Source organism: Oncorhynchus nerka, linkage group LG3 (assembly GCF_034236695.1).
Source record: "Oncorhynchus nerka isolate Pitt River linkage group LG3, Oner_Uvic_2.0, whole genome shotgun sequence".
In the NCBI taxonomy this organism is placed as follows: Eukaryota; Metazoa; Chordata; class Actinopteri; order Salmoniformes; family Salmonidae; genus Oncorhynchus; species Oncorhynchus nerka.
Window position 1 is genome coordinate 58,572,241 of NC_088398.1, and position 19,062 is coordinate 58,591,302.

The 19,062-nt window shown below is 45.0% G+C and overlaps 1 protein-coding gene across 1 annotated transcript in view; it reads right to left on the reverse strand.

Moving 5' to 3' along the window:
• LOC115111433 (dual specificity calcium/calmodulin-dependent 3',5'-cyclic nucleotide phosphodiesterase 1A-like) overlaps positions 1 to 15,701 on the reverse strand; it is an 80,930-nt gene extending 65,229 nt beyond the window's left edge. The window contains exon 1 of the mRNA XM_065013761.1: positions 15,603 to 15,701. Coding sequence (XP_064869833.1) covers positions 15,603 to 15,664 — 62 coding nt within the window. The 5' untranslated portion in view covers positions 15,665 to 15,701. The remainder of the gene's footprint in view (positions 1 to 15,602) is intronic.
• Between the last annotated feature and the right edge of the window lie 3,361 nt (positions 15,702 to 19,062).

The following is a 19,062-nucleotide window of genomic DNA, read 5'->3' on the forward strand; positions in this document are numbered from 1 at the left end:
GGTGAGGCTATATACAGGGGGTACCGGTACAGAGTCAATGGCGAGGCTATATACAGGGGGTACCGGTACAGAGTCAATGGTGAGGCTATATACAGGGGGTACCGGTACAGGACAACGGTGAGGCTATATACAGGGGGTACCGGTACAGGACAACGGTGAGGCTATATACAGGGGGTACCGGTACAGGACAACGGTGAGGCTATATACAGGGGGTACCGGTACAGGACAACGGTGAGGCTATATACAGGGGGTACCGGTACAGGACAACGGTGAGGCTATATACAGGGGGTACCGGTACAGGACAACGGTGAGGCTATATACAGGGGGTACCGGTACAGAGTCAATGGTGAGGCTATATACAGGGGGTACCGGTACAGGGTCAATGGTGAGGCTATATACAGGGGGTACCGGTACAGAGTCAATGGTGAGGCTATATACAGGGGGTACCGGTACAGAGTCAATGGTGAGGCTATATACAGGGGGTACCGGTACAGAGTCAATGGTGAGGCTATATACAGGGGGTACCGGTACAGAGTCAATGGTGAGGCTATATACAGGGGGTACCGGTACAGGACAACGGTGACGAGGCAATTTAGGTAATGTGTACATGTAGGTAGAGTTATTAAAGTGGGGGGGGGGGAATGCAAATAGTCTGGGTAGCCATTTGATTAGATGTTCATGAGTCTTGGGGTTGGAGGTAGAAGCGGTTTATAAGCCTCTTGGACCTAGACTTGGCGCCGCTTGCCGTGCGGTAGCAGAGAGAACAGTCTATGACTAGGGTGGCTGGAGTCTTTGACCATTTTTAGGGCCCAACTCTGACACCACCTGGTATAGAGCTCCTGGATGACAGGAAGCTTGGCCCCAGTGATGTACTGGGCCATACACACTACCCTATGTAGTGCCTTGCGGTCGGAGGCCGAGCAGTTGCCATTAAGAGACAGTGATGCAATCAGTCAGGATGGTCTCGATGGTGGAGCTGTAGAACTTTTTGAGGATCTGAGGACCTATGTCAAATATTTTCAGCCTCCTGAGGGGGAATAGCTTTGTCGGTTAATCTCTTGGGTTAAAGTTATGTTTAGTAACCCTAGGTGTAAAATAGTAAATAATGGCTACTTCTCAGAAAGTTTTAAGTTGTCAAGAGGAGTAAAACATGTTGTCCACTATCGGCATATCTATTTATTTTTGCCATCAAATGTTAGCTGTTTATATTATTCGAAATTCAAGGATTTCAAAACAAAGGTGTCATTGTATGATTCAAGTGTAAATCCACATTTAGAATCCCTCCACAGCCTCAGAGGATCTAGATACCTTTTCCAGCCTCTCTGGATTAAAACCAAATTATGATAACTGTACTATATTACGTATTGGACCACAAAAAAATGAAACTTTTACATTACCAATAAAAGGGTCCGACAGGGATGTGGACTGGATGGCGCAGTGGTCAAGGGCGCTGTACTGCAGCGCCAGCTGTGCCACCAGAGTCTCTGGGTTCGCGCCCAGGCTCTGTCGTAACCGGCCGCCAACCGGGAGGTCCGTGGGGCGACGCACAATTGGCCTAGCGTCGTCCGGGTTAGGAAGGGCTTGGCCGGTAGGGATATCCTTATCTCATCGCGCACCAGCGACTCCTGTGGCGTGCCGGGCGCAGTGCGCGCTAACCAAGGTGAGCCAGGTGCACGGTGTTTCCTCTGACACATTGGTGCGGCTGGCTTCTGGGTTGGATGCGCGCTGTGTTAAGAAGCAGTTGGTTGGGTTGTGTATCGGAGGACGCATGACTTTCAACCTTCGTCTCTCCCGAGCCCGTACAGGAGTTGTAGCGATGAGACAAGATAGTAGCTACTAAAAAACAATTGGGTACCATGAAAATGGGGAGAAAAAGGGGTCAAATTAAAAATAAAATAACAAAGTGGAATATTAAACACCTGTATTTGTGGGAGAAAAAATAAGTAAAAAATCCCCCTGAAAAACTTGTCATTTCCCAGTTTACCGATTTGCTTATGGTTTTGCCTTCACCTTAAATGACACTAAATGAGCAAAAAATAAATAAATAAAATAGTCAATTTTATTTGGAATGGCAAACCAGCCAAAATTAAAAGGGACTATTTATATAATGAATAGGAATTCGGGAAGTAGAAATGATTAAATATGAACGCACTAAAGGAGTCAGTCATACAAAAGTTACACTTAAATCTGAACTAGTTCTCTCACAAATGTCTCACCCCATGTTCAAGAATGGCCTATACCCTTGATTCAGATTACAACCGCTCCCTTTTGGTTATTTGAAAACAAAATAATCTCCAAAATGTTATTTTTTAAACAAGCCATAGAAAGTTGTTTGCAATTTCAGTTTAATCCACCAGAAAAGACAGAACAAATAATACAACAAATGTTACGGATAAACTCAAATATACTAATTGATAAAAATCCTTTATTTTTCAATACATATACACACACACTACCGTGCAAAGGTTTGGGGTCACTTAGAAATGTCCTTGTTTTTTAAAGAAAAGCACATTTTTTGTCCATTTAAAATAACATCAAATTGCTAAAAAAATAACGTGTAGATATTGTTAATGTTGTAAATGACTATTGTAGCTGGAAATGGCAGATTGTTTATGGAACATCTACATAAGCGTACAGGGGACCATTTTCAGCAACCTTCACTTAAAAAGGCTATTTGATCATTAGAAAGGCCTTTTGCAATTATGTTACCACAGCTGAAAACTGTCGTGCTGATTAAAGAAGCAACAAAACTGTCCTTCTTTAGACTAGGTGAGTATCTGGAGCACCAGCATTTATGGGTTTGATGACAGGCTCACAATGGCCAGAAACAAATAACTTTCTTCTGTGAAATGAATGCTATTCCATACTAGAGGTCAACCGATTATGATTTTAATGCCGATACAGATATCGATTATTGGAGGACCACAAAACCCGATACCAATTAATCGGTCAATTTTTTAAATGTATTTGTAATAATGACAATTACAACAATACTGAATGAACACTTATTTTAACTTAATATAATACATCAATAAAATCAATTTAGCCTCAAATAAATAATGAAACATGTTCAATTTGGTTTAAATAATGCAAAAACAATGTTTTGGAGAAGAAAGTAAAAGTGCAATATGTGCCATATAAGAAAGCTAACGTTTAAGTTCCTTGCTCAGAACATGAGAACATATGAAAGCTGGTGGTTCCTTTTAACATGAGTCTTCAATATTCCCAGGTAAGAAGTTTTAGTTTGTAGTTATAGGACTATTTGTCTCTATACCATTTGTATTTCATTAACCTTTGACTATTGGATGTTCTTATAGGCACTTTAGTATTGCCAGTGTAACAGTATAGCTTCCGTCCCTCTCCTCGCTCCTCCCTGGGCTCGAACCAGGAACCAGGAACACAACGACAACAGCCACCCTCGAAGCAGCATTAAGCGTTTGAAACGCTATTAGCGCGCACCCCGCTAACTAGCTAGCCATTTCACTTCGGTTACACCAGCCTCATCTCGGGAGATGATAGGCTTGAAGTCATAAACAGCGCAATGCTTGACACACAACGAAGAGCTGCTGGCAAAACGCACGAAAGTGCTGTTTGAATGAATGCTTACGAGCCTGCTGCTGCCTACCACCGCTCAGTAAGATACTTGTATGCTCAGTCAAATTATATGCAACGCAGGACACGCTAGATAAACTAGTAATATCAACCATGTGTAGTTAACTAGTGATTATGATTGTTTGATTGTTTTTAAGACATAACAGGCAGTCTCCTTGTGGAGTGCAACGAGAGGCAGGTGGTTAAAGCGTTGGACCAGTTAACAGTAAGGACCAGTTAACAGTAAGGTTAACAGTAATCAAGTCTGAAATTTCAAAGTGGAAATTACACACTTAAGAAGCCTTCCTTTTAAAACATCAAATACACAAAAAGTTTTAAATGTCCTGCATTGCAGGAAAGTTCTCCTGCAACAGGATGATCAAATTAAAATCCTACATCTTCGCTTCGCTCCACAGGTAGTATCACATTTTTCATTTCATTTCATTACAGTACAACGGCTTGATTTGTTTGATCGTAGCTAGCTACATAGCTAGCTACACAGCCGTCTTTGTATCAAAGATAATTGTGTAGTCTAGAGCGACTTCCTAGGTTAGTTAGCCAGCTATTGTCGTTCTTTTAACGCAACGTAACGTAATCAACACTGCTAGCTAGCCAGCTAGCCCCGAATAGCAGCACAGTAGAAACTATTACACTCAACGGAACGACTTGATTAGTGTAGTGTCAACAACGCAGCCAATGCCAACTAGCCTACTTAGTCAACAACGCAGCCTCTGCCAGCTAGCCTACTTCAGCAGTACTGTATCATTTTAATCATTTTAGTCAATAAGATTCTTGCTACGTAAGCTTAACTCTCTGAACACTCGTGACGTGTAGTCCACTTGTCATTCCAATCTCCTTTGCATTAGCGTAGCCTCTTGTGTAGCCTGTCAACTATGTGTCTGTCTATCCCTGTTCTCTCCTCTCTGCACAGACCATACAAACGCTCCACACCGCGTGGCCGCGGCCACCCTAATCTGGTGGTCCCAGCGCGCACGACCCACGTGGAGTTCCAGGTCTCCGGTAGCCTCTGGAACTGCCGATCTGCGGCCAACAAGGCAGAGTTCATCTCCGCCTATGTCTCCCTCCAGTCCCTCGACTTCTTGGCACTGACGGAAACATGGATCACCACAGACAACACTGCTACTCCTACTGCTCTCTCTTCGTCTGCCCACGTGTTCTCGCACACCCCGAGAGCTTCTGGTCAGCGGGGTGGTGGCACCGGGATCCTCATCTCTCCCAAGTGGTCATTCTCTCTTTCTCCCCTTACCCATCTGTCTATCGCCTCCTTTGAATTCCATGCTGTCACAGTTACCAGCCCTTTCAAGCTTAACATCCTTATCATCTATCGCCCTCCAGGTTCCCTCGGAGAGTTCATCAATGAGCTTGATGCCTTGATAAGCTCCTTTCCTGAGGACGGCTCACCTCTCACAGTTCTGGGCGACTTTAACCTCCCCACGCCTACCTTTGACTCATTCCTCTCTGCCTCCTTCTTTCCACTCCTCTCCTCTTTTGACCTCACCCTCTCACCTTCCCCCCTACTCACAAGGCAGGAAATACGCTCGACCTCATCTTTACTAGATGCTGTTCTTCCACTAACCTCGTTGCAACTCCCTCCAAGTCTCCGACCACTACCTTGTATCCTTTTCCCTCTCGCTCTCATCCAACACTTCCCACACTGCCCCTACTCGGATGGTATCGCGCCGTCCCAACCTTCGCTCTCTCTCCCCCGCTACTCTCTCCTCTTCCATCCTATCATCTCTTCCCTCTGCTCAAACCTTCTCCAACCTATCTCCTGATTCTGCCTCCTCAACCCTCCTCTCCTCCCTTTCTGCATCCTTTGACTCTCTATGTCCCCTATCCTCCAGGCCGGCTCGGTCCTCCCTCCCGCTCCGTGGCTCGACGACTCATTGCGAGCTCACAGAACAGGGCTCCGGGCAGCCGAGCGGAAATGGAGGAAAACTCGCCTCCCTGCGGACCTGACATCCTTTCACTCCCTCCTCTCTACATTTTCCTCTTCTCTCTCTGCTGCTAAAGCCACTTTCTACCACTCTAAATTCCAAGCATCTGCCTCTAACCCTAGGAAGCTCTTTGCAACCTTCTCCTCCCTCCTGAATCCTCCTCCCCCTCCCCCCCTCCTCCTCTCTGCAGATGACTTCGTCAACCATTTTGAAAAGAAGGTCGACGACATCCGATCCTCGTTTGCTAAGTCAAACGACACCGCTGGTTCTGCTCACACTGCCCTACCCTGTGCTCTGACCTCTTTCTCCCTCTCTCTCCAGATGAAATCTCGCGTCTTGTGACGGCCGGCCGCCCTACAACCTGCCCGCTTGACCCTATCCCCTCCTCTCTTCTCCAGACCATTTCCGGAGACCTCCTCCCTTACCTCACCTCGCTCATCAACTCATCCCTGACCGCTGGCTACGTCCCTTCCGTCTTCAAGAGAGCGAGAGTTGCACCCCTTCTGAAAAAACCTACACTCGATCCCTCCGATGTCAACAACTACAGACCAGTATCCCTTCTTTCTTTTCTCTCCAAAACTCTTGAACGTGCCGTCCTTGGCCAGCTCTCCCGCTATCTCTCTCAGAATGACCTTCTTGATCCAAATCAGTCAGGTTTCAAGACTAGTCATTCAACTGAGACTGCTCTTCTCTGTATCACGGAGGCGCTCCGCACTGCTAAAGCTAACTCTCTCTCCTCTGCTCTCATCCTTCTAGACCTATCGGCTGCCTTCGATACTGTGAACCATCAGATCCTCCTCTCCACCCTCTCCGAGTTGGGCATCTCCGGCGCGGCCCACGCTTGGATTGCGTCCTACCTGACAGGTCGCTCCTACCAGGTGGCGTGGCGAGAATCCGTCTCCACACCACGTGCTCTCACCACTGGTGTCCCCCAGGGCTCTGTTCTAGGCCCTCTCCTATTCTCGCTATACACCAAGTCACTTGGCTCCTGTCATAACCTCACATGGTCTCTCCTATCATTGCTATGCAGACGACACACAATTAATCTTCTCCTTTCCCCTTCTGATGACCAGGTGGCGAATCGCATCTCTGCATGTCTGGCAGACATATCCGTGTGGATGACGGATCACCACCTCAAGCTGAACCTCGGCAAGACGGAACTGCTCTTCCGCCCGGGGAAGGACTGCCCGTTCCATGATCTCGCCATCACGGTTGACAACTCCATTGTGTCCTCCTCCCAGAGCGCTAAGAACCTTGGCGTGATCCTGGACAACACCCTGTCGTTCTCAACTAACATCAAGGCGGTGGCCCGTTCCTGTAGGTTCATGCTCTACAACATCCGCAGAGTACGACCCTGCCTCACACAGGAAGCGGCGCAGGTCCTAATCCAGGCACTTGTCATCTCCCGTCTGGATTACTGCAACTCGCTGTTGGCTGGGCTCCCTGCCTGTGCCATTAAACCCCTACAACTCATCCAGAACGCCGCAGCCCGTCTGGTGTTCAACCTTCCCAAGTTCTCTCACGTCACCCCGCTCCTCCGCTCCCTCCACTGGCTTCCAGTTGAAGCTCGCATCCGCTACAAGACCATGGTGCTTGCCTACGGAGCTGTGAGGGGAACGGCACCTCAGTACCTCCAGGCTCTGATCAGGCCCTACACCCAAACAAGGGCACTGCGTTCATCCACCTCTGGCCTGCTCGCCTCCCTACCACTGAGGAAGTACAGTTCCCGCTCAGCCCAGTCAAAACTGTTCGCTGCTCTGGCCCCCCAATGGTGGAACAAACTCCCTCACGACGCCAGGACAGCGGAGTCAATCACCACCTTCCGGAGACACCTGAAACCCCACCTCTTTAAGGAATACCTAGGATAGGATAAAGTAATCCCTCTCACCCCCCCTCCCCCTGAAAAGATTTAGATGCACTACTGTTCCACTGGAGGTCATAAGGTGAATGCACCAATTTGTAAGTCGCTCTGGATAAGAGCGTCTGCTAAATGACTTAAATGTAAATGTAAATCTGTAGTATAGGTATTCAGGTATTATAGCATAGGTAGTATAGGTATTCATTCTTGTTCACTGAATTATAATTAGGTGCCATATGGTTTTTCTGGTGCTTGGTCTTGTAATCAAAAATGATGTGATGACTGTTTGAACTGATTTTCATACAAAGCTATTTCAATAATTGAAAAAGAAAAACATGAACCTTGAATAATAGTAAACGAGAACACAAGAACACTCATACTGAGCAAGTCAATCAAACATTTTTCATATTTGCTCCCTGCTGCGTTGCGTGATTGATGAGGGGTTGCCATGGTAACACATTTTCTTGTTACACAAATGGCTTCTTGGTACTGAGGGTGATGACTTGACTGCTGTAAAAGAAAAGAAAAGAAGAAAAAACCCAGCGTAGAATGGACCTGATGCTGTGAGGCAGAGGAGCTTCATCTAAATGCTTGAAGTCATTTTTACTTTGACACTAACTTTCTTCCTCCCCTGAAGCTCTGAAGAACAACTGTATAACAAATACATAAGATTCACATCTATTCAGCATTACAAAATGCTTCCCACGTCTCTCTGCCCTTCTGTGTTTGGGGGAATTCTACAGGCTTAGAACATACTTAGCTGTGTTCTCTACTATGTAAGACTCCTTTCTCCCGCAATAATATTATGAGGAAAGACCATTTAGATCATTCTAAAGAATGAATGTCTTCTTTATGAATAACAAATTAGCCGTGCGAAGCTAAACTCCCGTCAACAGCGCACTTGTCAATAAATATGTGGAAGTCAACCTCCTTCCAAGAGGGCACGTGTCAAACTATAAGCAGAAACGAGTAGTGTGTATAGTACCATATGTACTGTATGTTAGCCTATACAGGTTATGTTACAGTGCTGCTCAAGGTCACATCACCATGATTCCTTTCAACCCCCTCTATAAAGGCATAGCTATCGTCAGTGTACATCTGATACAGAGCAAAAACACACGTGTACACACGCAAACACACACACAGTTTCCCTCCAGTTTCCGTCAATCTGAGATTGGTACATCCATTTTTGAAAGTTTAAATTAATGATATGTATCTATTGATTCTTGTTGAATATGAGCTTAGTTCAACTGCCATACCCCATCAGAACACACAATATAAACAATGTACATGTACTGTAAATAAACACTGTAGAGCCTCAAGACATGGTTAAAACTATAATGTTGATATCATTGTTGGTCAGTCCTTGGACTGTCTATGAAATAGAGAGTTGTTACATTTTTCCAGACCCATCCCTATTTTTGACCAAAAACACAGGCAGGGTGTTCGCTTTGTTATTGCAGATAGCCCCTTTAAATCTAACCTAATCAACTCTTCTCTCAATCCTCTTTGTGATGCTATGACAGATACCTGCCATAGCAGTGAATGGAGAAATAATTCACTTGATTTGACTTCTACAAACATTTGTCATCAAGTTTTGTGATACAGTAATGCAGTGACAGATAAACAGCCAGTGCCTGGAAATGATCATTGTCAGGACAGGAAGGTGATGGAAGGCAGAGAGAACACTGTGTGGCCGTATGGTTTTAACACGTATTTTTAATTAAATGGCTTTTTAAAGTACCTACACTACACTATGACGCTTTGCCAATGTTCATTTCCAAAGCTGGTTGGAATTATACAAGGTGATTGATATTTTTGTCTACTTACTCAGTGTCATATGCTCAGAACTTGTCAAAATAAAGTATAATTGCTAAATTAAAGTTTGGTATCATGGCAGCAAAGTTCAGTACACAACCCCTATCCCCTAACCGTTCTGTGTTAGAAGATCTGAATGAACCAAACAGACAGATGAAAACAATATGGCAGTGCCTCATCTATGCCCACTGAAAGTCTCTAACCCCATATAAACAAATGTGGCTGTGAAACGCAGCTGTCACCATGGAGACCAATCCTGAATAAGGCAATATGTGAAAACAGTATCTCTTTAATTAGGTTCATATGTTGGCATTTAATTTGGATGAGCAACGGACAGAGAAATCCCAAGAGAAAGGGGATTTAGATATGAGGGTGGATACAAGGCTAGCTGTCGAGTTCCACTGATCTGCTTTGAACACGATATCGGTGATGAAGCAACTCATTTTAAATGAAGGAAGCGAAGTGGGCGAGGGGACTGAGGGGAGACGTGAGCATTGGCGAGAGAGTGTGAACAGGGCGGGACCTTAGTTGCAGAATGCAGAATTTTATGCAAATACTCTGCGATATCGTGGCATGATTGACCAATCAAAGCTTACTATAGCTGCCAGCCCCTACTGGATTGTCTGCTCAACTGTAAGTGTTGTTATTGTGAAGTGGAAACGTCTATGAGTAACAACAGCTCATCCGCGAATTGGTAGGCCACACAAGCTCACAGAACGGGACCACTGAGTAATGAAGTGCGTAGCGCGTAAAAATCATCTGTCCTCGTTTGCAACATTCACTGCCGAGTTCAGAACTGCCTCTGAAAACAATGTCAGCACAAGAACTGTTCGGGAGCTTCATGAAATGGGTTTCCATGGCCGAGCGGCCGCACACAAGCCTAGGATCACCATGCGTAATGCCACGGGTTGGCTAGAGTGGTGTAAAACTCACTGCTATTGGACTGGAGCAGTGGAAACAAGTTCTCTGGAGTGATGAATCATGCTTCACCATCTGGCAGTCCGACAGACATATCTAGGTTTGGGGGATGCCAGGATAACGCTACCTGCCCGAATGCATAATGCCAACTGTAAAGTTTGGTGGAGGAGGAATAATGGTATGGGGCTGTTTTTCATGGTTTGGGCAAGGCTTCAGTGAAGGGAAATCTTAACGCTACAGCATACAATAACATTCTAGATGATTCTGTGCCTCCACGTTTGGGGAAGGCCCTTTCCTGTTTCAGCATGACTATGCACAAAGTGAGGTCCATATAGAAATGGTATGTTGAGATCGCTGTGGAAGAACTTGACTGGCCTGCATAGAGCCCTGACCTCAACCCCATTGAACACCTTTGGGATGAATTGGATGCCGACTGCGAGCTAGGCCTAATCACCCAACATCAGTGCCCGACTTCACTAATGCTTGTTGATGAATGGAAGCAAGTCCCTTCAGTAATGTTCCAACATCTAGTGGAAACCTTCCCAGAAGAGTGGAGGCTGTTATAGCAGCATTTCCATATTAATGTTCATGATTTTGGAATGAGAAGTTCGACGAGCAGGTGTCCACATCATTCTGGTCATGTAGTTTGTGTTCTCTCCTGGCTCGTTAGTTATTGAGTGTGTGCGTCACAAACGGCACCCTATTCCCAATAATAGTGCACAATTTTTTACAAAGCCCCATAGGGGTTTGGTCAAAAGTAGTGCAATACTGTATGTAGGGAACATGGTGCCATTTGGGACGCATGCAATGAGTCTTTCAGAATTATGTCTACCAGGGCTCTACATAAAAGCTGATGGTACTCATCACTGCAGCTTTTTGAGGGGAAAACTGGAGACATGAAATAAAACAGAATCCCCTGAAGATTCATTAAAACATGCACACTGTCTGCATTTCCTTTATCTCCTGCATTCATTAACAAAGTCTTCATTACGCTTCACAAAGTGGGAACAAAATGTTATAGCTTGATAAATTATATGTGTTCACATCCCCTGTGCCCTTTGGATTCCACAGGAATTGTCATCAGAATATTAACTAAGGTATTAGATAGCTACAAGATTGACATGACCAAGTCAGCACTGAGCGGCAACACCTCCTGTCAACACAAACATTTGGTGACCTATTTAGCTAATACTGGGATACTTAAATCAAATTGTATGTCACATGCGCCGAATACAACAGGTATTATCGTGAAATGCTTACTTAACCAACAACGCAGAATTTTTCAAAAGTAAGAAAGAAAATATTTGCTAACAACAAAAACAATACAAATAATAATAAAATAAAGTAAGATCCCAAATAAAACAACAATAAAGACGCCATATACAGGGGGTACCGGTACCGAGTCAATGTGAGGGGGTACAGGTTAGTTATGGTAAATTGAGGAAATAACTACTTGTAGGTAGCAGAAAACTGACTACACATAGATTATAAACAGCGAGTAGCAGCAGTGTAAAAAAGGTGGTCAATGCAAATAGTCCGGGTAGCCATTTGATTAACTGCTTAGCAGTCTAATGGCTTGGGGATAGAAGCTGTTAAGGATCCTTTTGGACCTAGACTTGGCGCTCCGGTAGCGCTTGCCGTGCGGTAGCAGAGAGAACAGTCTATGACAAAGGTGGCTGGAGTCTTTGACAATTTTTAGGGCCTTCCTCTGACACCGCCTGGTATAGAGGTTCTGGATAGCAGGAAGCTTCGCCACAGTGATGTACTGGGCCGTACTCACTACCCTCACTACCCTCCAAAAAGCCTTGTGGTCAGATGCCGAACAGTTGCCAAACCAAGCGGTGATGTAACCAGGATGCTCTCGATGGTGCAGCTGTATGACTTTTTGAGGATCTGAGGACACAAGCAAAATCTTTTCAGTCTCCTGAGGGGGAATAGGCGTTGAATAGGTTTTGTTGTGCCCTCTTCATGACTGTCTTGGTGTGTTTGGACCATGATAGTTTGTTAGTGATGTGGACGCCAAGGAACTTGAAGCTCTCGACCCACTCCACTACAGCCCCGTCGATGTGAATGGGGTGTGTTTGGCCTCTCTTTTCCTGTAGTCCACGATCAGCTCTTCTGTCTTGCTCACATTGAGGGAGAGATTTATGTCCTGGCACCACACTGCCAGGTCTTTGACCTCCTCCCTGGAGTCTGTCTCATCATTGTCGGTGATCAGGCCTACCACTGTTGTGTCACCGGCAAATATAATGATGGTGTTGGAGTCGTGCATGGCCACGCAGTCATGAGTGAACAGGGAGAACAGGAGGGAACTAGGCACACAGCCCTGAGGGGCCCCCATGTTGAGGATCAGCATGGCAGATGTTTTGTTGCCTACCCTTACCACCTGGGGGCAGCCCATAGGAAGTCTAGGATCCAGTTGCAGAGGGAGGTGTTTAGTCCCAGGGTCCTTAGCTTAGTGATGAGCTTTGAGGGCACTATGGTGCTGAACGTTGAGCTGTAGTCAACGAAAAGCATTCTCACATAGGTTTTCCTTTTGTTCAGGTGGGAAAGATTGAAAAATTGGAGTGGGTCTAGGGTTTCTGGGATGATGGTGTTGATGTGAGCCATGACAAACTTTTCAAAGCACTTTGTGGCTACAAACGTGAGTGCTATGGGGCGGTAGTCATTTAGGCAGGTTACCTTGGCATTCTTGTGCACAGGGCCTATGGTGGTCTGCTTGAAACATGTAGGTATTACAGACTCGGTCAGGGAAGGTTGAAAATATCAGTGAAGACACCCGCCAGTTGGTCAGCACATGCTTTGAGTACGCTTCCTGGTAATTCGTCTAGACCTGCGGCCTTGTCAATGTTGACCTGTTTAAAGGTCTTACTCAAATCGGCTACGAAGAGCGTGATCACACAGTTGTCCGGAACAGCTGGTGCTCTCATGCATGGTTGAAATTGCTTGCCTTGAAGCATGCATGGAAGGCATTTAGCTCGCGTCACTGAGCAGCTCGCGGTTAGGTGCTTAAGATAACTATTATGTGATTCATCAATTCTGACTTCATCAACAGGAAGAAATGCAGGTATTTCGGAGAGAAAGAACAATCCTCATCAAATGGTCCACATGCCTTTAAAGTTCTGCACTAGTTAGTTCACACAACGAAGCAAAGAGATGTGGGATATTTACTTTCTTACACACAAGGGTGGCAGGTAGCCTAGGGTTAGAGCGGTAGCCCAGTAACAGAAAGGTCCCTAATTTGAATCCCCGAGCTGACAACATGAAAAATGTGCCCTTGAGAAAGGCACTCAATCTCTAATTGCTCCAGGGTTGCCGTTAATAATGGCAGACCCTAGCTGTGACTCCACTCTCTGAGGGTGTCTCAGGGGGAGTTAGGATATGCAAAAAATACATTTTTAATTCACACATGAGTATACATGAGTACATTTTAAATAGGACAAATATAAGCAGCTAAATCTTACTACAAGCCTTGGTGCAGACCCTCATTCTGCTTTTCCCTCATTCAAATGATCTTGCAATGAAGAGAGGAGATATGGATTTGGGCTAGCCTAGTTAGTTCACACATTCATGACGGTCAGTCCCCTGAGCTGGCCACATAACATAATTAGCCTCCTAACGAGGAGAGGGACAGTGACATTAGCATGGAGCTGTAACTGGAGGAGACATGCCAGCCTTGACACCGTGTGTGTCCCAAATGGCACCCTGTCCCGATTCCCTTTATAGTGCACTATTTTTGACCAGAGCCCATTTGGCTCTGATCAAAAGTAGTGCACTATGAGCCTCCCGAGTGGTGCAGCGGTCTAAGGCACTGCATCGCAGTGCTTGAGGCGTCATTACAGACTCAGGTTCGATCCCAGGCTGTGTCGCAGCCAGCCGCGACTGGGAGTCCCATGGGGCCCAGGGTCGTCCGGGTTAGGGGAGGGTATGGCCGGCCGAGATGTCCTTGTTCCATCGTGCTTTAGCAACTCCTGTGGCGGGCTGGGTGCATGCACGCTGACTCCGGTCGCCAGCTGTATGGTGTTTCCTCCGACAGATTGGTGCGGCTGGCTTCTGGGTTAAGCAAGCAGTGTGTCAAGAAGAAGTGTGTCTTGGCAGGGTAGTGTTTCGGAGGACGCATGGCTCTCGACCTTCATACGGGAGTTGCAGCGATGGGACAAGACTGTAACTACCAATTGGGGAGAAAAAGGGGTAATGCACTATATAGGGAATAGTGTTATCTTACTCAGAACTACCTCTTTTGATTGGGGTCAGATATGTACTGGTTCTGGCAAATAGATGTCCTGTGTGGATAAGTAGAGCATAGCAATGCCAAGGTCGAGGGTTCAACTCTGTCATGGATCACAAATACACATACAAAAAATGTATGCTGTGATGTAGTTGCTTTCGATAAAACTGTATGCAAAGAGATTATATTTAAACAATAAGTATTTGAGGAAGTATGTCCGTTGCGTCGTGCTTTAGGACATAACAGGACTTTGACTGCAATATGTTTCAGCTCTTAGCCATGGTATATTCGGCCATATATCACAAACCACGAGGTGCCTTATTGCTATTATAAACTGGTTACCCACGTAATTACAGCAGTAAAAATAAATGTTTTGTCATACCCGTGTTATATCGTTTGATATACCAAGGCTGTCAGCCAATCAGCATTCAGGGCTCGACCCACCCAGTTTATAATATTGCATATCGAAGCTTCTTCTTCTCTTACTGTAGTATGCGGCTCACTCTAGATTATAGTTTCACTGCATTGTAGCTTTGCTCTTTGCAGACTGAAACATTGTGGTAGACTGTTGCTTCTTCACTGGTGCAAAGGACTGTTATTTTTGCAAAGTGGTCATGATTTTCATAACAGGACTTTGACTGCAATATGTTTCTGAGAACAAATGAGCAGCAGAGTGGACGTGTTGCTATGGCTACCTGAGCCTGGGCTTGTGTGTGTGTGTGTGTGTTTCTGCGGGAGAACTGATGCCAAAGCATTGAATTTCATTACTCCCACCGTTTATACCCCGATGCAAAACACAGCATTTTGCTCATGAATCAAAGAGGATCAAATGGGATATTTTAATGGGATAAAGACCCAACATACCAAATCTAAATGTAGATCAAACATTGTGTCCCTATCCAGCTCAAAGGACCAGTGTGCTGGGACAGGGAATGATGATGAAATGTGTGATCAAACATTGGCCATTGCATGAACTGGGGGTACAGATGTATGCTTTGTTTTTTTATATGAACACAACCCAGTGAAGTGAAAGATACTGTAAGCAGTAACAGCCAACATGAGGACAGGCCTGTGTCCATAAAGATTATATAATTACAGCCAGGCTATGCAGCGCCCCAACCTGATCCTGGGCTCTTTGGCTGCATATATGAACTGTGAAGTGAGAGTTGTCCTGTGGAGTACTGTCCTGTGGCAGGTTATAGCCAGTCGGACACCTAGCAGGGTATCTTACCTTATCCTGGGGTATTTGGCTGTAGTCACAGTGTTTTCTTTCCCTGATCCCCCTGTTCCCATCCCTGGTTGCAGCCGAGGCCGGACCCCCACAGTGCTACACCTGGTCCTCAGTGGCCAGGATAAGGGTTGGGATGGCTTGTGCACTATGGAGTTGGATTGCAGTGAGTCACCTGGCAGGACAGGAGGAGCAGACTGTTAGAACCACAGCTCAGACAACACACTGTGAATCGTGTCCTGAATCGTGCCTGTGACTCCTCGTGTCCTCTCTACTCACCTCCGTCTCAAAATGTCACAGAAGGAGGTGAGGACAGAGGCACAAGGAATCAAGGAAAATACTTTTGAAAGATGGATTGCAGTGTTAGAATTACATATTTTCCACATTGTTCAGCGAAACAACACACTGGTCAAGACTGTGACTAATGCAGGAGTAGCTTGGATCAGCTTTATCATGGCAAACTAATGTAGCATTTTTTTTCTCTCACAAACTTGCCACTGAAAATGAATTTATCGGTTTATGATAACATTCCTATGATGCGGATTAAATCCATTAGAATCCCTGACAATCTGAACCAAATTAGCCTCTACCTCTAATTTCCGTGATTTCTGTGGAGAAATGATTACCTTCCGACATTCTGTATTATTGTCATCTAGGAATGTCTAATTATTTCATCCCACTAGCGGTGTTTAGATATGGACGTCATTAATATACTAATGGTTTTCTGTAGTCTTTTTCCTGTTAGGAGTAGAGCGAAAAGGAATCAGGATCAAAATGAGAATATTAACAAAGTCCATTACTGTAATTGAGAGAGAGAGAAAGAGAGCGAGAGAGAGAGCAAGAGAGACACAATTAGACACAACCAAATCATAAGAAAACAAAAATATAATTATTTCCAATGTGTCAAGTAATTAACAAAATAACAGAGCAAACTAGAATGCTATTTGGCCCTAAACAGAGAGTACACAGTGGCAGAATACCTGACCACTGTGACTGACCCAAAATTAAGGAAAGCTTTGACTATGTACAGACTCAGTGAGCATAGCCTTGCTATTGAGAAAGGCTGCCGTAGGCAGACCTGGCTCTCAAGAGAAGACAGGCCATGTGCACACTGCCCACAAAATCAGGTGGAAACTGAGCTACACTTCCTAACCTCATGCTAAATGTATAACCATATTAGAGAGACATATTTCCCTCAGATTACAGAGACCCACAAAGAATTTGAAAACAAATCCAATATCTATTGGGTGAAATTTCAGTGTGCAATCACAGCAGCAAGATGTGTGACCTGTTGCCACAAGAAAAGGGCAACCAGCGTAGAACAAACACCATTGTAAATAGAACCCATATTTATGTTGATTTACTTTCCCGTTTGTACTTTAACCATTTGCACATCGTTACAACACTGTATATAGCCACAATCTGAATTGTCTTTTTTGTTTTGGAACTTTTGGGAGTACAATGTTTACTATTCATTTTATATTGTTTATTTAACTTTTGTTTAGTGTCTATTTCACTTGCTTTGTCAATGTAAACATATGTTTTCTATGCCAATAAAGCCCCTTAATTTGAAATTGAATTGAGAGAGGGGAAAAAGAGGTGGGTTAGAGAGAGTCAGTGTGAGTCAGTGAGTGAGTGGGAGAGGGGTGCGTGGATTAGAGAGAGTCAGTGTGAGTCAGTGAGTGAGTGGGAGAGGGGTGCGTGGATTAGAGAGAGTCAGTGTGAGTCAGTGAGTGAGTGGGAGAGGGGTGCGTGGATTAGAGAGTCAGTGTGAGTCAGTGAGTGAGTGGGAGAGGGGTGCGTGGATTAGAGAGAGTCAGTGTGAGTCAGTGAGTGAGTGGGAGAGGGGTGCGTGGATTAGAGAGAGTCAGTGTGAGTCAGTGAGTGAGTGGGAGAGGGGTGCATGGATTAGAGAGAGTCAGTGTGAGTCAGTGAGTGAGTGGGAGAGGGGTGCGTGGATTAGAGAGAGTCAGTGTGAGTCAGTGAGTGAGTGGGAGAGGGGTGCGTGGATTAGAGAGAGGGAGAAGGAGAAAGAAAGAAAAGGAGAGCAAGAGGGAGAAGAAAGAGAGTCAGTAAATACAATGATTTGTACACAACATTTATAAGCTTGTTTATACAACCAATCACTGTTAGTGACAGTCAGTGTGGTTTAACAGGTTGCCATGGAGACAGTCAGTTGTAGCCCCTTCAAAGTTACAGTAGCAGCGCACTAATGGAAAGGCAAAGCTTCTCATCCATGATGTAACAATAATATAGTCTTAGAGCAAATACATGTTTTCTCTCTCTCTCTCTCTAGTGAGTAGGAACATTGGGAAATTATTGAGTCCTGGGAGTACAATATACAATAGTGGAGGGAGTGGAGGCATTCTATTTCTATGAGTGGAGGATCCAGTGGAGAATGTTCAAACTAGAGGTCCACCGATTAATCGGAATGGCCGATAAATTAGGTCAGATTTCAGGTTTTCATAACAATTGGAAATCAGTATTTTTGGGCGCCAATTTGCCGATTTCAAAATAAAAAAAATGTAATACCTTTATTTAACTAGGCAGGTCAGTTAAGAACACATTCTTATTTTCAATGATGGCCTAGGGACGGTGGGTTAACTGCCTTGTTCAGGGGCAGAACGACAGATTTTCACCTTGTCAGCTCGGGGGACCCAATCTTGCAACCTTACAGTTAACTCGTCCAACGCAATAACGACCTGCCTCTCTCTCGTTGCACTCCACAAGGAGACTGGCTGTTACGCGAATGCAGTAAGCCAAGGTTGGTTGCTAGATAGCATTAACCTTGTCTTATAAAAAACAATCAATCATAATCACTAGTTAACTACACATGGTTGATGATATTACTAGATATTATCTGACTGAGCGGTGGTAGGCAGAAGCAGGCGCCTAAACATTCATTCAAACAGCACTTTCGGACGTTTTGCCAGCAACTCTTCGTTGTGCGTCAAACATTGCGCTGTTTATGACTTCAAGCCTATCAACTCCCGAGATGAGGCTGGTGTAACCGAAGTGAAATGGCTAGCCAGTTAGCGTGCGCTAATAGCGTTTTAAACGTCACTCGCTCTGAGCCTTCTAGTAGTTGTTCCCCTTGCTCTGCATGGGTAACGCTGCTTCGATGGTGGCTGTTGTCGTTGTGTTGCTGGTTCGAGCCCAGGGAGGAGCGAGGAGAGGGACGGAAGCTATACTGTTACACTGGCAATACTAAAGTGCCTATAAGAACATCCAATAGTCAAAGGTTAATGAAAAACAAATGGTATAGAGGGAAATAGTCCTATAATTCCTATAATAACTACAACCTAAAACTTCTTACCTGGGAATATTGAAGACTCATGTTAAAAGGAACCACCAGCTTTCATATGTTCTCATGTTCTGAGCAAGGAACTGAAACGTTAGCTTTCTTACATAGCACTTTTACTTTCTTCTCCAACACTTTGTTTTTGCATTATTTAAACCAAAT